Source organism: Geotrypetes seraphini, chromosome 2, assembly GCF_902459505.1.
Source record: "Geotrypetes seraphini chromosome 2, aGeoSer1.1, whole genome shotgun sequence".
NCBI lineage: Eukaryota > Metazoa > Chordata > Amphibia > Gymnophiona > Dermophiidae > Geotrypetes > Geotrypetes seraphini.
Genome location: NC_047085.1, coordinates 488244568 through 488267029, shown reverse-complemented (window position 1 = coordinate 488267029; position 22462 = coordinate 488244568). Strand labels below are relative to the sequence as shown.

At 44.4% G+C, this 22462-nt stretch overlaps 2 protein-coding genes across 3 annotated transcripts in view; one reads left to right on the top strand and one right to left on the bottom strand.

Annotated features, from left to right (window-relative positions):
• The window catches only part of ALS2CL (ALS2 C-terminal like), a 199293-nt gene extending 193336 nt beyond the window's left edge, over nucleotides 1-5957 (top strand). Inside the window, exon 27 of the mRNA XM_033931834.1 lies at nucleotides 4898-5957. Within this exon, the coding sequence (XP_033787725.1) occupies nucleotides 4898-4951 (54 nt within the window). The 3' untranslated portion in view covers nucleotides 4952-5957. The remainder of the gene's footprint in view (nucleotides 1-4897) is intronic.
• JMJD4 (jumonji domain containing 4) overlaps nucleotides 3932-22462 on the bottom strand; it is a 33884-nt gene continuing 15353 nt past the window's right edge. Inside the window, exons 4-6 of one of the 2 annotated variants that reach the window (XM_033931836.1) lie at nucleotides 21894-22161; nucleotides 18526-18672; nucleotides 3932-4120 (exon numbers count right to left, since the gene is read on the bottom strand). In XM_033931836.1, coding sequence (XP_033787727.1) covers nucleotides 4022-4120; nucleotides 18526-18672; nucleotides 21894-22161 — 514 coding nt within the window. In that variant the 3' untranslated portion in view covers nucleotides 3932-4021. Of the gene's footprint in view, nucleotides 4121-16262; nucleotides 16615-18525; nucleotides 18673-21893; nucleotides 22162-22462 lie in introns of those variants that run through there. The other variant, XM_033931835.1, reaches the window with a different exon arrangement.

Below are 22462 nucleotides of genomic sequence, written 5' to 3'. Positions count from 1 at the left end.
ATCATCTTGGTGTTTTCTGGAAAATCTGGTCTTTTGTATTGGTCATGATTGCAAATTGTTCACAGACGTCTTTATTCCAAAATCTTATTTTTCACATTTCTGAGCTTTTTAATTAAACAACATAGAATAGATGGCCCAAAATTCAGCCTCATTATCAAACTACACTCTCGACCTAGTTTACAGTACAGTAACCCCCTATCATGAAAAACCAATGGAGCCGTAAGGAAAATATTTATTGGCGCCAGATTCAACAACCAAAAACTGACAAACCACAACCAGCACTTCAAAAGCGCTTCTTCTCTGAAAATTATCTTGAGGTAGGAAAAAGCCTCAGATCCCCCCTCCACCAAATCAATATCTCAGGTTGTAAATAAGTGGAGGCTAACCGGGGTACATTTAAGTCATTAGCATAAAATACCTCCTCTTATAATATTTCACTACTAGTCTTTAAGCCCGTTACATTAACAGGTGCTAGAGATTCCTCGGCTTCCTTCCCCTCCCTTTCCCCTTCCCATCCCGTCAACCCCCTTGTTTCCCTTAGCACAGTTTCCCTGCTTCATCCGCTCTTTCTCCTGCGCAGGCCACCGGAGCAGAGAGGACTGGGCAGAGGGGGCTGCCAGCCGGGGCCGGCGGAGAGGAGCTAGGCGGCTGGAGGAGTAGCAGCAGCCGCTGCCGATTGCAGCCTCCGTCCCGCCTTCGCCTCCCTGGATTTGCTAGAGCGGCCTGCAAGGTTTGCTACAGTGGCTGGCGAACCTCAGCAGGCCGCTTTGAAGAGGACCGGCAGTGGGAGGGAGGAGTCGCTGGCACACGGGCTAGCGCAGGCGCCATGAGCACTGGCACAGCACAGCTCACGCCACCAGGACTCATGGATTTTCAACAGCGCATGCGCGCTTAGCCTTTTATTATTATGGATGAGAAAAAGCCTTGTGCAATGCAAGTGGGTAAAAGTCCGCTTAAAGTTCAAAACTACTGGCGCCTATAGTGACATTAAAGAGCAATGTCTCGCAGAGATAGAGACAAAAGCACACCACACATCAATATTCAGCCTGCCATGGTTTTTAAGCCGCTGTCAACTGCAGGCTAAAGTAATCAGTGTTTGGCCATGTCTGGTCTCTGGCATTGTCCGAGTCAGTGTAGTCACCCAAAAATTAACTGTGCATTGGTTGAGATTCAGAATGGTGCCCTGTTAGCTTGGCAGATAAAGTTAGGACAGCCTAACTTTATGCACTTAGGCCCAAATTCTACATACGACACCTAAAAAAATTGGCATGGTTTTTAGAATCACACATAGTGCCTGTCCGTGAAACGAACATTTAGGCACAGGTATTTATGTCAATGAAAACTAGTCCTAAATGCTTGCGCCTAAGTCATGCACAGATCAGTCGTATTCTAAAACAGTGCACCTAACTTGTAGGAACACCCATAACCTGCCCATTTCCTCCACTGGTCACACCCCTTTTTGAAATCCACACACTAGAGTCTTTGCACACCACTTTAAAGAATCCACAAAGAAAGTTGTATGCGTAAATTCTAATTACATAAGAACATAAGAAGTTGCCTCCACTGGGTCAGAACAGAGGTCCATCGCACCCAGCGGTCCGCTCCTGCGGCGGCCCATCAGGTCCATGACCTGTGAAGTGGTTTCTGTCTAATCCTATAACCTACCTCTACTTCTATCTGTACCCCTCAATCCCCTTTTATTTTAGGAACCTATCTAGACCCTCCTTGAACCCCTGTAGCGTGCTCTGGCCTATCACAGCCTCCGGGAGCGCGTTCCATGTGTCCACCACCCTCTGAGTGAAAAAAGAACCTCCTAGCATTTGTTCTAAACCTGTCCTTTTTCAATTTCTCCAAGTGCCCCCTTGTTAGTGGCCAATTATCAGCATTGATTGGCTTGTTTATCAATTATAGAGTTACCAAGCTTCTGGGAAAACCCGGACATGTCCTTTTTTTAGAGGATTGTCTGGGTGCCCCAACAAACTTTCCAAAACCTGGTAGTCTGTCCGGGTTTTGCAAAGCCCCGATCTCCCGGCTGCATCTGGAGGGCCTCTGAGCATGTGTGGATGACGTCGCACGCATCTGTGCATGCTCGGAAAACCTCCAGACGCGGCAAGGAGGTCGAAAACCAAAGATGAGGCTTTGTGGGGGTGGGGCTAGAGGCAGAATGGGGCTAGGGGTGGAATGGGGCGGGGCATGCTTCCGGGTTTCTTCAGACAAAATTCTGGTAATCCTAATCAATTAAGTTGTGTGCACAAATTGGGTATAACTACAGATGTTCTTGTTATGCACCAGTGGACTCCTCTGCTCAGCGCTTTAGATGCACATACAACTCAAAGCATCATATGTACTTGGGAAGGATCTGGCCCTTACTGAACTTGTTAGTGGAGTGAATATCACTGCTAACCAGTTAAGTACCGTCTGCACCCAAACTGCCTCAGCACTAAGCGGGCAGCGTCATGGCGGTCAGAGCTGATATTCAGCAACACTGCCTGCTTAAGTGCCCCTGAATTTTAGTGGCTGGCACACTCAGCATGGTTTAAGTGGCCAGGAGTTTCCATTTTCATATGGAGATTAGCTTTGAGAATATGTGACAAACCTAGCGCGCACAGATATTTTGCACAAATTTTCATGGTTGAGTTTCTAACCCTAAAGTGGTTTTCCAGTGCAAGAGGGAAAGGAGTCCCGACTAATAGGTTCTTTTCATTCACCGGCAAAGATTGCAGGAGGCATCAGCAACATTTTTCAATGCTGCTTTCTTTTGTCACTTGACAGTGCCCCATCTCCTCAGTTTTTCCTTCTGGAAGTGAGTTGAGAAGGTGTCTTTTTTTCTGCTCTGCATCTGTTTTATTATTTACAGATTTTTTTTATCTGATTTTGAGGCTTCCTGGTGCTACAAGAGGTTGCCAACGATCCTGGGATAGCTCTGCCTGGGAGAAGATACAGTCTCTGATCCAGAGGACTGTAGCCAAGGAGGCAACTCTTTAGGGTACCTGCCTGGCCAGCTTGCAGTAACTTAAGGACAGCAGAGGACTGTAACGGGTACTGGATGTGTAAGGAGCTAGTGGGGTTGAGGGTTCCAGACCCATGAGGTCTATGTAAAAGGCAGCCCGAAGAGATAAGCCCCTTGAGGAATTTCAGGCTTGTGTGAGGCAGAAATCTTTCCCATGTTCCAGCTGCAGTGAGAGCTGATGCAGGCAGCACCTTTCTGCTCTGAGAGTACAGTGCATTACTGTCTATGGGAAATATAAAGGGCATCCTCAAAGTGCAGTTTTAAAGGTATCTGGGGCTCCCCAAAACGGTCCTTCACCTCCAAAATCCTATCTTCTGAATTTTCTGACTTTGCCTTTTGCTGTCCCTTGGCGGTTTTAGGCACCAAAACACTGCCTCAAAACACCTCAAGTTTGTTAATAATCAAGTTTTATGGACTCCCCAGGCCTTTCTACCCATTCCATGCCAGCTTTGTGCTGGATGTTCGGTTGAGGAGCATCCATGCACCATAGGGCATATGGGGGGAAAGGCAGACCATTAGACTTAGCCCCCTCCCCCTCGTCCCTCTAGGGTCTTGAAGTTTTAGGATGCTCATTGGTTGGGTCAAAAATCCCTTCTGGCACCCTTGAATTATGCCTGCCATAAGCTGCTGCACTGGGCTCCATCTACAGATGAGAGTTCATACCCCCAAGTGTTGCTATAGGGAGTGGACTATGTTGCAGATGTTCTATATGATGTGTTTAGGGACATGAGCAAAGTGCTTATTCTGTCTCAGGCCAAAGCATGCTCTGGATCAGATATGTGGGGGTTTATGCGCCAAAAGCTACTCTGAGCAGGCTCCTTTTTAAAGGACAAATACTTTTTGGGGAGGAGCTGGACACTCTCGTGACCAGTGACACGGATCGTCATCCAAAATCATTGCCAGACAGTAGACCATGTACTCCAGAAGGGTCAAGTCGTGGTTCCTAGTGTAACTACAGATGTTCTTGCTATGCAATGGTGGACTCCTCTGCTCAGCGCTTTAAACAGAGGTTCAGGGGTTCCAGATGTCCTCAGGAGTCAGACAGGGATTTGTGTCTCCAAATGCTTGCTTTAGGGCAGCCAAGTTTAGTATGAAGATAATTGTTTTCACCTGTCAAACAAATATAATATGTGATGTGACAATCACTATGGCAAAGTCCATGGAAGAACTATAACAACTGAATAAACATTAGTGCTGGTTACATGCAGGTAAGTGGTGTATTTAGGTTCATCTTTGTTTGTATTGAGTTTCATGCTGTTTAATTGTCTTTATTACAGAGCAGAAAATAATTGATTTGGTTGAGAAGTTCCCCATGCCCTTCTTGTTATTTCTCCTCTTTAAGGAGTGATCAACTGCTTTGGTTCAAACGGAGGACATGGGGCACTGTCCAGTGACACAAGGAAGCAGAGCTGAAAAATATAGATGATGCCTTCTGCAATCCTCGTGATTGGAAAGAACCCATTAGTCAGGACTCCTATCAAGAAAGAAGATTGTTGAGGTAAGAACCTAATCTCAAATCCACTAATTTTGTAGTGTTTTGGCAAGTACGAAAACTGACTAGTACATAAAAGGACTTGCAAATGAATGAAAAAGGTAACTTTCAGCTCTTATCGTATATCAATTTTTTTTTTTTTTTTACTGTACTTCATAGCAGAAAATAAAGTTGGTGAAAGCAGACATCTTTCACAAAAAATCCAGTTTTGCTTTTCTGTTTGTTTGGTTTTTTTTCCTCATCTTTGCTTACATACCACTCACTTCTTATTTGGGTGCCAGATTAGAAATTTCCACCAATTTTTAACACCTGCATCTACTGTACAGAGCTTTAGAGATTTTTATTTATTCGATAGAAATGGAGAACTTCTTAACTGTCTTTCTTTCTTTCTGCAGTCCTGCTATGAGCATATTCAGAAAGAAGAGATACGGCTCTATCATTTTCCTTAGATCCCAGGACATGCAGGCAATGCACAAAGTTAGATTACCTACCATTAGGTGAAATGCGTAAAAGTTCCATCTCAGGCTTTGGGGATGGATGACATTGACAAAGAGGGATGATCAGCTACTCCATTTGAAGGTGATACTACAGCCTCGACTTTGGCCTTCTTAATCAATGGAAAAATGCTGATATTAGAAACACTGGATAACAAGTGCCCCAAGCAATGACTGATTTGGAAATGGAAACTATCTTTACTGAGAGACGTGCAAGTATGTTCACTTTCACAAACTTTATGGAAATTTGGCATACATGAGCCTGTTAGCACACTGAATGGGTTCTCTTTACAGGTACTGTATCATCATCAAAGCACTCTTTTTGGCTCGACTAAGGTCGGCTGAGTGTTGTCATTACATCATTTTCTGTTGATATCTTTTAATTTTATAAGTTCAATATTTGAATAAAGAAGTTCAATAGATCAAGGCAGCTACTGATAAAAAAAACAAAACAGATTTTGTTACAGAATTGTTTAATTAAAATTTTTATTTTGCTGTGCTACCAACTGGGAAGCCAATCATTTGTTGAAAAATACAGGGGCTGATATTTAACCTGGGACATTATTCCTGGATGTTCAATGCTGGGCCATCTCCGGGCACCAGCTTTAATATCGAGGTTTAGGTGGCCTGCTATTTCTCATGCCGTTAAGTGGGATAGAATTCTTCCTAGGGCAGTTGGTGACTCAGCTGATTGAAACAAATTTACAGAACTAGTTATAAATTACAGGTTTATTTGCCTTGATATACCACCACACTACAAAAGCAATCTAAGTGGTTTACAAAATTAAAATACATGCAATACACAAAAGAAAAAAAGCTCCGTAAAGCAGATAGGAAAGCCTCCCCAACCACACCGAGCAAGCCACAAACATAAAACTATCCTCTCCGCACCAATTCAAATCCAGCTCAAATCAGTAGTAATCAAAATAATCTGAAAGTACTTTGGTGGCTTCTGCAAAACGATTTGATGGTTTCTAGACAGTTTCCAGTGGACAGGTATCCATCATTCTTAAAATTAACCATAATTTTGATTTAGAGGCTTTCAGCCTAGTCCTCGGGAAACACCGAGACAATTAGATTTTTCAGGATGTCCCCATTGAAAACTCCAACTGGACTGGGTTGAAAACTCCTGCATCAGAGACTGCACATCCCCCCCCCTCTCACTTTGGGAGCTGGTTCTTGTAGACTAGAATCCCAACCAATTTGTAGGGCAGTCTTGGGACACTAACTACCACTGTCTATGTGGACAGAGATTTTGGGGTGTCAGTGCCTTTCACCATTGCAATATTCACTAAGAAATATACCCGTAAATAAATGAAACCTTCCTTTCCTATTGTTTCTCATTTTCAATTGGTAATTCTTCTTTTAGCATTTTAGCCAGTCTTTGAAGAATAGCTGGAAGCCACTTTGACTCATTCCTCTTTCTATCTTAAGTTGGTTTTTTTTTTTTTTTTTTTGCATTGCACTGCACGACGTCACCTTTTTATCAAGTTTCTCAAGAATTACTCTTACACAAATTGTGTCACTGTAAAAAAAACATCATATGCTTCCACTGATAATAAATATATTTTTATAACTATTCAAAGGAAATCAACTCTTAAGTGGTTGTGACTGTATAAGAATTGTAGGCATTGTAACTACACTACAATGTTCCTTTTGCCCATTTGTCCTTGAGATAAGAGCATTTATTTATGAAGGGAGTTTTTGAACCTCATTTTCTGGATCAAATACAAGCTCCAAAACTTCAGTGGCAATGGATTTGTTGAATTGAATGAATGTTTGTTTGTTTTTTTAATGCACTATTGCTATATTTTCCCTACAATGACATTTTGAACCCACGGCTGGAATCTGCGCATGACAAGGCATCTAGTTTGGCGACCGTACAAATCTTGGTGGGAAAGACAGGAAGAGGGCATGGATGCTACGTTTTCTTTAGTATGAGATTTGTATGAAGCAGAAAAATTTGACAAATCCTCAGCCTTACCTGCAAGGATGGGAAGGGCCTGCACTAGTAAAATGCTTGGATCAGAGCAGGCCATGGGGTATCTCTTAGAGCAGGGCTGCCCAAGTCCGGTCCTCGAGATCTACTGGCAGGCCAGGTTTTCAGGATATCCACAATGGATTTGCATGGGAGAGATTTGCATACCAAGAAGGCAGTGCGGGCAAATCTCTCTCATGCATATTCATTGTGGATATCCTGAAAACCTGGCCTGCCAGTAGATCTCGAGGACCGGACTTGGGCAGCCCTGTCTTAGAGGATCAGCATGCCACGGCTCCTCAGAAATCAGTAAGATTGAAGTCAGTAGGACTGTGGTGGTTCAGGTAATGGAAGATTAGGTTTTCACCGTTGATAATCTTCTTTCCGTCAATCACTGGCAAGCACCACGTCCACAATTGCGTCTTTTTTAAAGCCTAGGCACCTTAAATGTAGGCCAGCATTTTAAAGGTGCTGGTCTTGTACCTACGGAGGGCATAAGCCGTGCCCACATTAGCCTCAGGCATCCCTTATGCGCCTCTGTAGGCACAAGACAGGCACCTGAGAACAGTACCTGCATTTGGTTCGTTAGACGGAGGTAGGACACCTACTGTCGCCTAACTTAGGGCTCCTTTTTACGAAGCCGCGTTAGTGGTTTAACGCGTGTTAATAGCGCACGCTAATTTGCCAGCCGCGCTAGCCAATACCGCCTCCTCTTGAGCAGGCGGTAGTTTTAAGGCTGGCGCACGCTAATTCGGTGCGTGCGTTAAAAACGCTAGCGCACCTTCGTAAAAGGAGCCCTTCATTTTCTTAATTGCCTTAATTTGCACCATTAATTGAAAGCACCATTAAAAAACATTTTAAGCAATGACTTGAGCTAGTAGGCACCTACCGCCAAGTAAGCGTAGTTAGGGGTAGAATCTGGGTGGATTTTAGCATGGTTTGATTTAGGGGCACTCGGTGCGCCTAAAGGGTTGAGATTCTATAAACAGCGCCTAGCAGCTGATTGACAACTGCATTCAATGATGCCTAGCACTTAGGTGCTGTTTATAGAATCGGGGCCTGCTTTTCTAGTCTATAATATTGTTAATATTGCATGTGTGATGCTGAGAATAAGATTACTATATAGTACATGAACTGAAACACACTAAAAATGAATTTATATAAACTGTAAATATGAACAATGGAGTTTTGTTAAAACTGAATGAGTGGTATATGGGGCAGCTATTAAATTTATTTTAATATTCTGGGTGAAGATCTATGCACTGGCGTTGTAACATTACATATTGTATATTATAAATTTGTTTAAGATAGTTACTATTGTATTTTGGTGAGAAACACTGAGAACTATTGTATTGTACGGTCTTGAAATTCAGGTAATAAATTATTTCAAACATAATGTGATAGTGCATTTCCCCTTTTTCTGTTTGCAGCCTCGGGCAATTCTGTGTGGATTTAGTGTGTTGCATTAGGCTGAGATACGGGATAGATATAGGTACACAGTGTGGTGTAATGTTGTAATCCACCAAGAAACAAAGGACTCCTTTTACAAAGATGCATTAGGGCCTTAACACGCGGAATAGCGCACGCTAAATTGGCCCGCGGGGTAATAAAATATGGCCCGCCAGACAAGTCCAAATTTTCACTTAAGCTGACCCGCCAACAGGTACAAGCACCGCATCAGCTGTAGGTTCACGTGCCTTTCCAGTCTCACATTAAAGCAGCCTGCAGAGGAGCGCTGGTTGGCTGTAGCGATCCTAGCAGGCTGCCATAGCCTCAGCAGCACGTTCCCTCTGCTGAGGTCCCGTACGTCAGATGGGCAGGACCGCGGCAGAGGGAACGTGCTGTGGAGGCCTACAGCAGCCTGCTAGGATCGCTACAGCTGACCAGCGATCTTCTGCAGGCTGCTTTAATATGAGACCGGGATGGAGGGAGGGAAGGAACAGGGGGCCAAATCTCAGACCAAAAGGAAAGATGCCAGACCTCAGGGAAACGGAAGGGAAGAAGAAAGGAGACCCTGGCAAGTGAGTTATCAGACAACCAGAGCCTGGGACCACACCATGATTTGAATAATGACCAGACAACAAAAGGTAGAAAAAAATAATTTTATTTTCTGTTTTGTGATTACAATATGTCAGATTTGAAATGTGTATCCTGTCAGAGCTGGTGTTAGACAGCAAGCGTGAACTAGGATGTAAAAGAGAGAGGAAAAGTCTTTTTTATTTATTTTGTTTAGACCACGGAGCTGGCGTGGGGTTGGAGATGTTATAACCCTATACTTCTACTAAGACTAAGGGGTCCTTTTATTAAGGGGTGCATTTAGCGCGTGCTAAATCAGTTAGCTTACCTTAATAAAAGGACCCCTAAGTATTTTAATAAAAAAATTTGGCCCGCGACTTAGCTTATGTTTTAGATTTCGGCCCCCTTATGTGATTGAGTTTGACACCCCTGCTTTAGAGGCACTGCGAGAAGACAGTCTTCAGCAAAGGACGCTTGGCACTTACAGCTGCTAAAACCTAGTATAACTGCTGACACGCAACTAATGGAAGTCGGGCACTTAAATGACCCTATTCTATAACACTGCACCTAATTCCTTGGAATGCACCCGACCTGCCCACGACCACACCATCTTTTTAAGTTGCATGCTATGAAATTTAGGGCTCTTTTTACTAAGCCGCATTTAGGGCTTTAACGCGCGGAATAGCGTGCGCTAAATTGCCGCCCGTGCTAGACCTTAATGCCAGCATTGAGCTGGCGTTAGTGCTAGCCGCATAGCATGAGTTTAGCGCGCACTAAAAATGCTAACGCGGCTTAGTAAAAGGAGCCCTTAGTTGCGCCAAGAGATTTAGGTACGGAGCAGATCCACCTGGACCTCCTAAATTTTTGCCACCTGCTTGTTAACACCTAGCTGGTGGGTAGAGCTCACTGGCTGCCATTAAAGGCAAGAATTGAGTTTAAAGTTTTAATATTTCCTTTAAAAATTCTATACGGAATGGAACCCAATTATATATCAAAGTTTGTGGGTTTCGCACTCTGAGATGAAGTTTAAGGTCAAAGTCTGAAATTGGATTGAATGTCTCAAATTTATCTGTGATCCATTTACAATCTACAAGGTTGTAAAAGTATTATAGGCCTTGGTCCTCTTGTGTGGAATGTGCTGCCTAGGCAACTCAGAATAATATCATCTTATAAGTTATTTAGATAACAATTGAAAACATGGCTGTTCCAAACATATTTAAGGTTAGATCAAATAATTGTAATTAACTGTTATTGATGTGGTAGAGCAGTGGTTCCCAACCCAGTCCTGGAGGACCACCAGGCCAATCGGGTTTTCAGGCTAGCCCTAATGAATATGCACGGAGCAGATATACATGCCTGTCACTTCCATTATATGCAAATCTCTCTCATGCATATTCATTAGGGCTAGCCTGAAAACCCGACTGGCCTGGTGGTCCTCCAGGACAGGGTTGGGAACCACTGTGTTAGAGGACTGGTAAATTGGAAGGTATGGAACTGATTGATTTTATTTATGATGCTATATTATGCTCTTATTATATGATTCACCTTAAACTGAAAGGTAAAGCAGAATAGAAATGCATATATTAATGCTAATTAGCAAGTTTGGAATCTGCACCCAAATCTGGGTGACCTATAAAGTATCTGGAGGTACATGCATAAAGCTGGCTGAATAGATAAATGACCTCCCCTTCCCAACAGGCACTCACATTTTTGTGTGAAAACACCTAAAACTTTATTTATACTCCTTTGGTTCTAATGAAGTTAAAATAGATTGTATTCAAGGAACATATTTTCTGCTTGCAATAAGAAATTGAGGGCTATTTTTGGTAGTCTTAAATTTCAATTTGTTAACAAGTGGAAGGACGGTTCCATCCTTTGGACGGTTCGTGGAATACAGCATTTTTGGTACACAAATCTGAAACAGTGGCAGCCAAAAAATATAAAGGGCTTTGTCAAGGGGGAGAGTGTGGCGCAGTAGTTAAAGCTACAGTCTCAGCATCCTAAGGTTGTGGGTTCAAACCCACTCTGCTCCTAGTGACCCTGGGCAAGTCACTTAGTCCCCCCCCCCTCCTTTGCCTCAGGTACATTAGATAGGCTGTGAGCCCACCAAGACAGACAGGGGGAAAATGCTTGAGGAGTACCTGAATAAATTCATACAAACCATTCTGAGCTCTCCTGGGAGAATGGTATAGAAATTTGAATAAATAAAATAAATTTAATACTCTACCTTTCTTTGGTTATAATCAAAGCAGTTTGCATATTATATATAGGTACTTATTTTTATACCTGGGATAATGGAGGGTTAGGTGACTTGCCCAGGGTCACAAAGAGCTGCAGTGGGAATTGAACCCGGGCCACTTCGCTGACCACTAGGCTAATCCCTCACTCCTGGCTTGATAATTGCATCAGCAATTCAACAACTACTGGAACGTGCTACTGGAGGATGTGATAAGCAGAAGCACGCTACAGGGCTTCAAAGAAGGTCTGGACAGGTACCTGGAGGACAAAGGGATAGAGGGGTACAGATAAGAGTAGAGGTAAGGTTATAAGGATAGGATTAGAGGTAATTTATAAAATTAGTCAGACCACTGTTCAGGCAGTGGGCCTGATGGGCCGCCGCAGGAGCGGACCGCTGGGCGAGATGGACCTCTGATCTGCCTCAGCGGAGGCAACTTCTTAGGTTCTTACTGATCTGCTTAAGATGGAAGCAGATGACCTTCAGAACACCATAACGTTAGGGTTTCCTTTGGCTTCAAGAGTTCAGGTAACTGAACATATTCACTTTATTTTGAACATTGTGGCAACAAGAGTTAAAAAAATAATTGTATGTCTATGGGAGGGGCAGAGGGGTTTCAATGATTATATTTAGCACTTGACATTATCAATGAAGTCGGTTAAGTAACCCCCTTCTTTAAAAAAAAAATTTTGGCTAGAGCAGTTTGGGCTGATTATAATGTGTTTTAAAATTTAAAAAAGACCTTTCAGATTTTTTTTTTTTCTTTACAAAAGCTGCGTTAGGTCCCGAGTGCCTACTACCGCTTAAATGGTATATTGCGGGACATGGCTAGGTGTCCTGAGGTAAATGTCAAATTTGTGCGCACTGATTTTTTTTTTTTTTGTGGTAAGTTTCACAGGGAGTGCAGAGGGGGGCATTCCTGCGCTAATCAGCATAACTACACTTCTCCCTCCGTATTCGCTGTGATAGGGGATTAACAGATCCGCGAATACAGAAAAACCGTGAATAACTTTTTCATATGTTATTCGCTGTTTTCTATTAAAAACCATCGTGAATATGGTGAAACCGCGAATAACATGGTGGGAGACCTGGCCTCTTCCTGAAGGAGAGGCAAAACAAAGAAAACAAAGTGCTGGGAATCAGCAATTTTTTTCTGTAAACGCTTGGAATCGGCGATTTCTCTATCCAAGCTGATGTAATTGGGGGGGAGGAGCCAGCAAGCTAAAAACCGCAAATAATCGAAACCACGAATGCTGAAAACGCGAATATGGAGGGATAAGTGTACATTACTGAGTGCTAACGAATATCATGCAAGCCTTACCACCTATAAAATGGTTGGCAGTAAGGAGTTACCCCGACAGACACAATTAGAAACTACTCGTGACAGCGCCTTCTATTTTGCAGCCCCTTTCTTGAACCTGCCACTAACTATTCGTGCAGAAGGATCCTTCAAAAATTTTAATTCTTTTGAAAACTTGGCTCTTTAAGCGAGCCTACTCTTTCTAAACTGACTTTGGGCTGTCACCTATTACTCACCTGTCCCTCTGTGGGTCCGCCTATTTGTAATCTTTGTATAAATGTGGTTCCTGTCCTATACCTATGTTGCAGGGTTCATAGACAACGGCGCAAAAGACAAAGGCGTGCCCAGACAATTGAGCGCAGCGCGGAGGCGCACACCGCTCAAAATTACTGTTTTTAGGGGCTCCGACGGGGGTTTTTGTTGGGGAACCCCCCCCCACTTTACTTAATAGACATCGCGCTGGCATTATGGGGGGTTTGTAACCCTCCACATTTTACTGTAAACTTAACTTTTTCCCTAAAAACAGGGAAAAAGTGAAGTTTTCTGTAAAATGTGGGGGGTTACAACCCCTCACAACGCCCCCACAACGCGGCGCGATGTCTATTAAGTAAAGTGGGGGGGTTCCCCCCCACACACCCCCATCGGAGCCCTGAAAACATTAATTTTGAGCGGCGCGCGCCTCCGCGCTGCACTCAATTGTCTGGGCGCGCCTTTGTCCCGGCGCGCTTTTGACCTGACACCATGTTGCAGTTCCTTTCCCTACTTAATTTTGGTTTGTAAACTGCTTAGTTCTTAGTGTGTATTTGCTGAATGAATAAATAAAAACATCGGATGGCCATTAATACAAAAAAAGGAAAGTCGGCCATTTTACTGCTGCAGTAAAAATGGTCTGAACGTGCAGAACGCCCCTCCCCGCCTCACACACAAGTACCTCCTGAGGCCACCTTTTCCTGCAGCTTAGTGAAGGGACCCCTTAGTATAATTTGTAAGGGCTCACATGCTAACCATTTGCTAAGTGGTTAGCGCTCAGCAGTGTAGCTGCGTGAACTGATTAGCGCAGAATATGCCTATGCTTCCCCAGCACTAAAAAATAAAATCTATTTATCACTCGGGAACCACACGCCTCATGGTAACACATTTTAAGCTGTGATACGCTCACATTAGTGCTTACCGCAGTTTAGTAAAAGGACCCCTTAGTGCAGCACTGACAGGGGATTAAAAAAAAGTGTCTTAATGCCGATTGTGCAGTATTGCTGTCATTAGTGTGTAGTCCCTGCATAAAGTTAACAAGTGGAAAAAGTGTTAGCGCTACAACAAGGGAATCTTCACAATTTTAAGAAAATTTGGGAACCATTGACTAATTATTCTATTGATCAGACTTCTTAGCACATTGACAGTAGGTATATAGGGATAGGGTGAGATTTGTACACTTTTTTGGAAATAGAAATTGGGAAAAAGGGGAGGGATTTAACATAAATGATATGATGTATTGATTGTAGTTTCAAATGTCATGTAATTATTTATTATATTATGTATGATTCAGTTGCTGTAAGAATGAAAAATTAATAAATAAAAAAAAAAAAAAAAAAGTGCTCCCCTCTTAAACCTGCATTATCCATTTTCTGCAACGCTAATCGTAATGCACTAGCTGGATAACGTGGGAACCCCCGCACTCTGCCCAAGACACGCCCCCTCCCAAATATATTTCTATTGACTGTGTACAAACCGACTAGAACTCTGAGATCTGAGAACCATGTGTTGCTTGATACGTGCAAAAGGAACACAGTAAGATACGTAAGTACAAGGAAATCCTGTTTCTCCATTGCTGGGCCTGATTAGTGGCATAACCTTTCAGGAATTTTGACATTCTGTGGAAATTTATTGCCATTCAGGAAATTATTGAAAACTCACCTTTTTGCACAAGCGTTTTTCTTGGCATAGTAACATGGTAGATGATGGCAGATAAAGACCCGCATGGTCCATCCAATCTGCCCAACCTGATTCAATTTAAATTTTTTCTACTTAGCTATTTCTGGGCAAGAATCCAAAGCTCTACCCGGTTCTGTGCTTGGGTTCCAACTGCCGAAATCTCTGTGAAAACCTACTCTAGCTCATCTACACCCCTCCCAGCCATTGAATCCCTCTCCAGCCCATCCTCCCCCAGATGACCATATAGACCAGTGGTCTCAAACTCAAACCATTTGCAGGGCCACATTTTGGATTTGTAGGTACATGGAGGGCCGCAGAAAAAAAAGTTAATGTCTTATTAAAGAAATGACAATTTTGCATGAGGTAAAACTCTATAGTTTATAAATCTCCCTCCCCCCCCTTCTTTGCAGTGTCCTCCAGCTTCTCCCCTGGCCTCCCGGTCTTAGTGTCAGCTAATTACCATGCCTGCAGAGAGGATCACCAGTGCTATAACATTGGAGGAGTGTGTGACGCGGTGGTTGAAGCTACAGCCTTAGCACCCTGGGGTTGTGGGTTCAAACCCCGCGCTGCTCCTTGTGACCCTGGGCAAGTCACTTAATCTTCCAGAGCCCCAGGTACGTTAAATAGATTGTGAGCCCATCGGGACAGATAGGGAAAATGCTTGAGTACCTGATTGTAAAACCGCTTAGATAACCTTGATAGGCGGTATATAAAATCCTAATAAACTTGATCAGAAACTTGAACTTGATCCTTGCGGGCTGCCATCGGCCTCCGCAGCACATTTCCTCTGCCACAGTCCCGCCCCTCTTCTGACGTCAGGGGCAGGATCGCGGCAGAGGGAACAGCCTGCAAGGATCGCTACAGCACTAGCAATCCTTTCTGCATGCTGCAGTAATTATCTGAAGGTAAGAGCTGGAGGACGCTGCAAAGAGCGGGCAGCACTAATACAGACCGTGGGCCGCAAAATAGTAGCTGGTGGGCCGCATGTGGCCCCCCCCCCGGGCCGCGAGTTTGAGACCACTGATATAGACTAATTGCAGGTGATGTAACTTGATAACTTCCTCGTCTTTGTAAAGATATGATGCGTCAAATTCTTCTTTGCCTTCTCTGTTTTAACTTGTTTAGTTTTTATTGTTTAAAGTTGTTGTGGAAATGTGTTGTATTCCATACTGTGTATGTTTGTTGTGAGCCGCTTTGGGTTAAAGCGGATTATAATTGTTTTAAATAAATAAATAAATTAAAACATACGATGCACTGGTTAGCATTTGCAAAACAGGCAAATTACCACAAAACGCTTTAACATGTTCCGGGATCGCATGTTTGCGTGCACTAACTGCACATTAAGGGATTTAACACCCTTTCATAAAAGGCTCCGAGTCGCAAAAGCCGTGCTACTATAAGATTTTAAAAAATTTCTACAATTAAATCAATTGTATAACACAAAATGAAAGAAAATATTAAATAGGGTCACTAGAAAAAAAAAACTGCAGTACTATTGCCGATTCCTCACTACCGGCATGAAACAAATGCATAATATAATTAGAAGCCCATGTGACATGAGCTACAGGGGTCATAGACAAAATCGCGCGCAGACAACTGAGCGCAAGGTTGACGGCGTGCTGAAGAAAAACACTATTTTAAAGGGTTCCGACGGGGGGGGGGTGTTGGTGGGGAACCCCCCCAATTTACTTAACAGACATCGCACTGGCGTTGTGGGGGGTTTGGGGGGTTGTAACCCCCCTCATTATACTTGAAACCAAACTTTTTGCTTTTCTTCGGCGTGCCGTCAACCTTGCGCTCAGTTGTCGGCGCGCCGTTGTCTCGCGCGATTTAGTCCCGTCACCGAGCTACAGATTGTTTGTTCTGTAAGTATTATCTGTCACTGCTTGCAAATGGTGCAATAATTCCAGCGGTGCTGGAGAAAAGGATTCCGTTTCAAGCTTCTTAAAGTCCTCACTGGCAATTAGTGCCCCTAATACCTCTGCTGTCCTGCTTATATCGTACAGGGCATGTAGGTGCCCCAGCTTTGACAAAGAACGTGTGGAAATATCCTTTCCAGCAAAGTAGTCTTCCAAGAACTGGATTCGATTTTCTGCAATCACTTTGAGAAATAGGTAAAACTCTTTATAATCGATACCTGTGCAAGATTTCATGATTACCTGAAAAACAAGAAACGAGAGCTTTATGAAAAGCAAAATAAAAACAAGCAAATTCAATGCCCACTTGTAGGTCCAGCATCTGTTCTTCCCTTCTTTTTGGGTCACCCTGCTGGACCCCTCCCCCTACAGGCCCACACACACTTCTGGTCTTCCCTCCCTCCCTCCCTCCATGTGGGTCTGACCTCCTGGAACCCCCTCACTTACCAAAGCAGCCCCGGCAGCTGGTCAGCACAGGCAGTGCTGAAAACAGGCTGCTCGCGACCAACCCCGATAGGGCCTTTCCTCTGCCGCGTCAGAAGTGACATGTCAGAGAAAAGGCCCTGCTGGAGCATACCGCAAGCAGCCTGTTCTCAGCACTGCCTCTGCTGATCGGCTGCCACTGCTGCTTTGGTGAGGGGGTTGGTGGCTCAGGAATGCTACTGTGGGGCTGGAGGGAGGAAGGGGGGGGGTTTCACGGATCAGGACCGCTGCGGCTGCTTTGAAGCTGGAGGGAGTTTCACAGATCAGGCCCTGCTCTGCTGCGTTGGCGCTCGAGGGAAGGAGGGGGGGGGGGGTCGTGCCTCAGGACCGCTGCCACTTGCTTCAGGAAATTCTACTTTACGGAGAGGGTGGTGGATGCCTGGAATGCGCTCCCGAGAGAGGTGGTGGAAAGTAAAACTGTGACTGAGTTCAAAGAAGCGTGGGATGAACACAGAGGATCTAGAATCAGAAAATAATATTAAATATTGAACTAAGGCCAGTACTGGGCAGACTTGCACGGTCTGTGTCTGACCGTTTGGTGGGGGATGGGCTGGGGAGGGCTTCAGTGGCTGGGAGGGTGTAGATAGGCTGGAGTAGGTTTTAACGGAGATTTTGGCAATTGGAACCCAAGCACAGTACCGGGTAGAGCTTTGGATTCTTGCCCAGATATAGCTAAGAAAAAAAGTTTAAAAAATTTAAATTGAATCAGGTTGGGCAGACTGGATGGACCATTCGGGTCTTTATCTGCTGTCATCTACTATGTTACTATGACTGGAGAGAGGGTATTCATGGCTCAGGACCGCTGCCGAGACTTTTTGGGTTTTTTTTGCCGGTTGCTAGAATACCGGTTAAATCGGGATTCTACAGTATTTATAAAATCATGGTGACTCATTGCCGAGGTCTTTTTTTCCTCCTTCGCAAAATAATCGCAATAAGTAATTTTGACTTCCCGATTGGCTCACTTTTTCTGGATCTGTATGAACAGTCATGATTCCTGTATCTCTTTACATTGGTCTATGTACCAGGCGCCTCGAACATCTGAAGGTTGCCCATTTATGATACACCGTTAGGTTTTACAGTTTTCCATGTACCGTGGAACCTTGGTTTACGAGCATAATTCGTTCCAGAAGCATGCTCGTAAACCAAGTTACTCGTATATCAAAGCGAGTTTCCCCATAGGAATGAATGGAAACTCGCTTTGATTCGTTCTACCTCCTCCTCCCCCCTTCCCCCGAGGCTACTGGCGCTGCTCCATCACCCCCTCCCCCCCCCCCGCTCTAACCGGCATTGCACCCCCGTGCTGGAAGCGGCATCCGCCCGCCCTCCCTCCCAAACATGCTCCTTATCCCATCTGCTGCTTGTGCGAGTGAAAGAAAACTCCTGCCTCTTGCCTGGGCTGGGCCTTGAGCATGCACAGATGGGTAAGGAGCATGTTTGGGAGGGAGAGCGGGCGGATGCCGCTTTCAACATGGGGATGCGATGCGGTTCTCACGGGGGGAGGGGAAGGGTTGCAATGCCGGTTAGAGCAGGGGGAGGTGCTCGTGTATTGGAACATGCTCGGTTTGCGAGACAAAAGTTTGCTAAGTGTTTTGCTCGTCTTGCAAAACACTCGCAAACCGAGGTTCCACTGTATATACATATGCCATGGTTGTGCTACGGCAGCAGAATTACCTGGCAATGCTGGTGCCAGTCATCCATTGTCTCTCGCCATTCTCCAATCTCTTGCTGCACGCCTTTCAGCTCACACTGCAGGAAATGCCACATGAGGGCCACATTGCAGCCGTTCACCCAGTTGTGGTTAATGGAAATAGTGTCTTCCTAAAATACAGGGATGATACTGTATTACAAGAAATGGAAATGGTCTTCCTGAAAAATCAAGAGACATTATTTTGTGCTTTGGCACTTGGTCTCCGTGTATACAAATCCCTCTCATACATAGTCATTGTAATCTTTTAAAAGCAACTGGACTAGGTGTGCTGCAAAAAAAAAGCAGAGATGAGTGGGTTTGGATGATATTGGAGCCATACTTAGGTTATTAGTTCATTGTAGGGAAATGATGATGTCACTGATGGGGAGGGGAATAATGATATAACTAATAATATGAGTGTGGCTCCATCGATTATCATTAATCCCTTGGCCATTCCTGCTTTTTGTTGTTCTCCTGTTTTTCTGGATTAGTATGCTTCCAGGAAAAAGATGGAAAACACCAAAGTAGAAAGACTTTGCTTAATTAGAATGGAGAGCTTGCCTTTCCAATTATTATTAGATTTTTTTGGGAGGGGGGTGGAGAATTATAAGCAAACATTCACAAGCTGGGAATTCATGAGCTGGAAACTGGCTGAAAGCACTGGCCTAGTAAAGGGGGAGGGGGGTTGGGAGAGGGCACCCCACCCCACATGTCATCTTGGTGGAGGCACCGGCACCTCTCCTCGGCCCCCCTGCTCCTTCCCACCCCTCACCGTATGCACCCCTTTCTCGGGTCTCCCCCTGACATCACTCCCTGGTCCCGCCGCCAGAAGTGACATCACAGGGAGACCTGAGGCTGGTGCAGGCAGCAAGTTTTAGATGCTGCTCTTGCAGGGGAAGTTAAAGAAGTACGGGAGAACAGAAGCACGGCGGGGGCGGGGAGTGTCACCGCCACACGTGCCTCCCCCCCCCCCCACACTCACTACACCCACTGGCTGAAAGACAGGAAACAGAGTAGAAAAAGAATGTTTCAGTTTTCCAGATGAAGAAGGGCCAATATCCCAGGGATCTGTTCCGAGACCGGTGCTGTTTAACATATTCAGAAAGGAGCAAGAGTGAGATGATCCAGTGTGCAGATGACATAAAACTCTTCAAAGTTATAACATAGCAATTCAAGACTAGGAGACTTGGCATCTAAATGGCAGCTTAAATTTAAAATGGACAAATGCAAAGTGACACACTTGTTAATGAGTGTCTCTATTTAGACAGGGGGGAGGAGCCTTGTACTAGCTGGCTGTGGCACACACATGTAGACGCTGCAGGTAGGAAGTCAAAATACTTTTATGGACATACATACATACATACAAGGAGAATGATCAGCCCTCTTTCCTCATAGGATTGGTTATTTCTAATACAATCCCAATTCCAGCAGCCTTTCCCTGTCTGTGGGCTACACTCTTCAATATGCAATAACCACCTTTATCATAACCACAGTTTTAATACCCCAAGGGATAATTCACCTGCTTTGGTAGTCGTCAGTTACCTCATTTTATGATCACACATCCTAGAGGCACAGACTTAAAAATTTCTTATCACACAGATCACCCCTCCTGCTGGAAGACACACACCCCTCCACTAACCTTAAAAGTTGTCCGACAGACGGGTATTCCTATTGGCTGGTCAGCCTGCCTCCGTCAAAATGAGGCAGGCCTGCCCCTTCCCGGTGCATTGTGGGATGCACCGGAGAGGCACATGGGCCAACCTAAGATTCTGGTTGGTCCATGTGCATAAGGCTCCACCCATAGGAGGGGCCTTAGGCTCCTCTCCGGTGCATCCCACAATGCACCAGGAAGGGGCAGGCCCGCCTTATTTTGATGGAGACCGGCCGGCCGGTAGGAAGACCCATCCATCCAGCCAACTTTTAAGGTTAGTGGAGGGGGGGTGTCTTCCAGCAGGAGGGGTTGAGCTCCCTTCCTGCCGGCATTTGTCAGGGGTAGACTGGCAGCTGCAGTCGCTATACTTATCACAGCAGGGAGATCCCTTACCACAATAAGCTGGCCTACATTGTAAGCGTCTCCTGCTCTACTAGGGCGACGTGTCCGGCCTCCTAGGTTCACCTAAGGCAACTTCCAGGGCAAACCACACCCAAGGATAGCCTTAAGTGGGCATGCGGGCCTCCCTAGGCTCCCATAGGTGCCTGCAATCTAGGCAGCCTGCCTGGGGAGCATTTTTTTAAAACACGTGCATCCCGATTGGCTGGTTAGACAACTGTAGGATGCCTACAGCTGCCTACAATCAGGATGCAGTTTACAGAATCTGGGCCTGAGTGCATGACCTCCAGGTGTAATGAAATTTGGCTACCAAACTCTCATCTCCTTAAACTTTTTTAGATCACATCTCATTCTGTCTATGCTCCAATATATCCACTTTGTTGCAGATCTTAGGGTCATCTGCCGAAAGACATGATTTTTCTACAAACTTGACTGTAATATTATTCAGAAAGATACTGATGAGAACTTTTCTCATAAAACATCCCAGTGCCCATTGATCAATTGCTTCAATGAACTATTTTGGTGCTTTCCCTGTTATGCTAATCAGTTTATGAGCTCTCTCTTTGGCAGAATTATGCAAAAAAAAAACCAAATCTATTCCTAACAGAAAACCTCAATAGCTGCTTGCTTGCCATTTGTTTTCAAAGCACCTGGGATGGACCAACAGTGGCCAATCTAGGTCAGAAGTACAGAGCAGGATCGCAAAATAGTAAAACATATTTTATGTTGCTTATCCCAGGAATAAGTTGTGGATTTTCCCAAGTCCATCTTAATAATCTTATGGACTTTTCTTTTAGGAAATGAACTAAATCTTTTTAAACCCTGCTAAGCTAACTGATTTTCACCACATTTTCTAGCAGTGAATTACAGTTTAATTAAATGAGGAGTGAAAAAATATTTTCTCCGATTTGTTATAAATTTATTACTCAGCAGCTTCATTATGTCCCCCCCCCCCCACTAATCCTTGTGCTTTTGGAAAGAGTAAACAAACGATACATGTCTAACCATTCCACTCCACTCAGGATTTCAGACATCTATCATCTCTTTCCTTAGCCATCTCTTCCCCAACATCCTCCTAGCCCGTTTAGCCTGTCCTCATAGGGAAGTTGTACCATCCTCTTTATCATTTTTGTAGCCCTTTTCTAATTATGCTAATTTTTGAGATGAGGTGACCAGAATTGTGCACAGTATTCAAAGTAGTATTCATTTTGTCCATATGCTGGAAATTTGTATTTTTCATAAGCAAGCACAAGATCCAACAGAATTCCTCCAGCTCCATACGAGAACAACTGTTATCCTTACCAGATTGTACACTTGATGGTGCCATCCACTAGGGATAAATATTGCTTCCCCTGCTTCCTGTATGACTTCTAGAGGCTGGCAACACTTGGCAGAACGTGGGTATCTGCAGCCATCTTGAAGATCAGGCAATGTAACATCATAAGGTAAATGCCCATGGTGGTCTCTCAAGTACTCTTCCTGCCCAGGTGGGAACAGTAGCCATTTTTTTCTACCACAGATGTTGGCTGACCAGCTGTAGGAGCGAAACACATCTGCATGGAATGGAGTCCTATGGGCCAAAAACAATGATGCACTCATTTGCAAATGGAATTTGAAGACTTAAAGGGTCATAGCACAATGGTGAATCAAAACTATTTTGTATCAGGCAGTGACTTAATTCCAGGTCTAAAGCTGACACCAGTATTTTTGAAAGTAAGTGATAGTATGGTTATTCATGTCAAGGCGAGCTATGTTACCCAAATGAATGAAGAGCACCTCTATTGCACCACCCAAGTGCCCACTTTCTAGGTGTTGAGCATGACCACGGAGTCACACCTGATTCTTTTTGGAATGCCCATTTCTATGCTTGG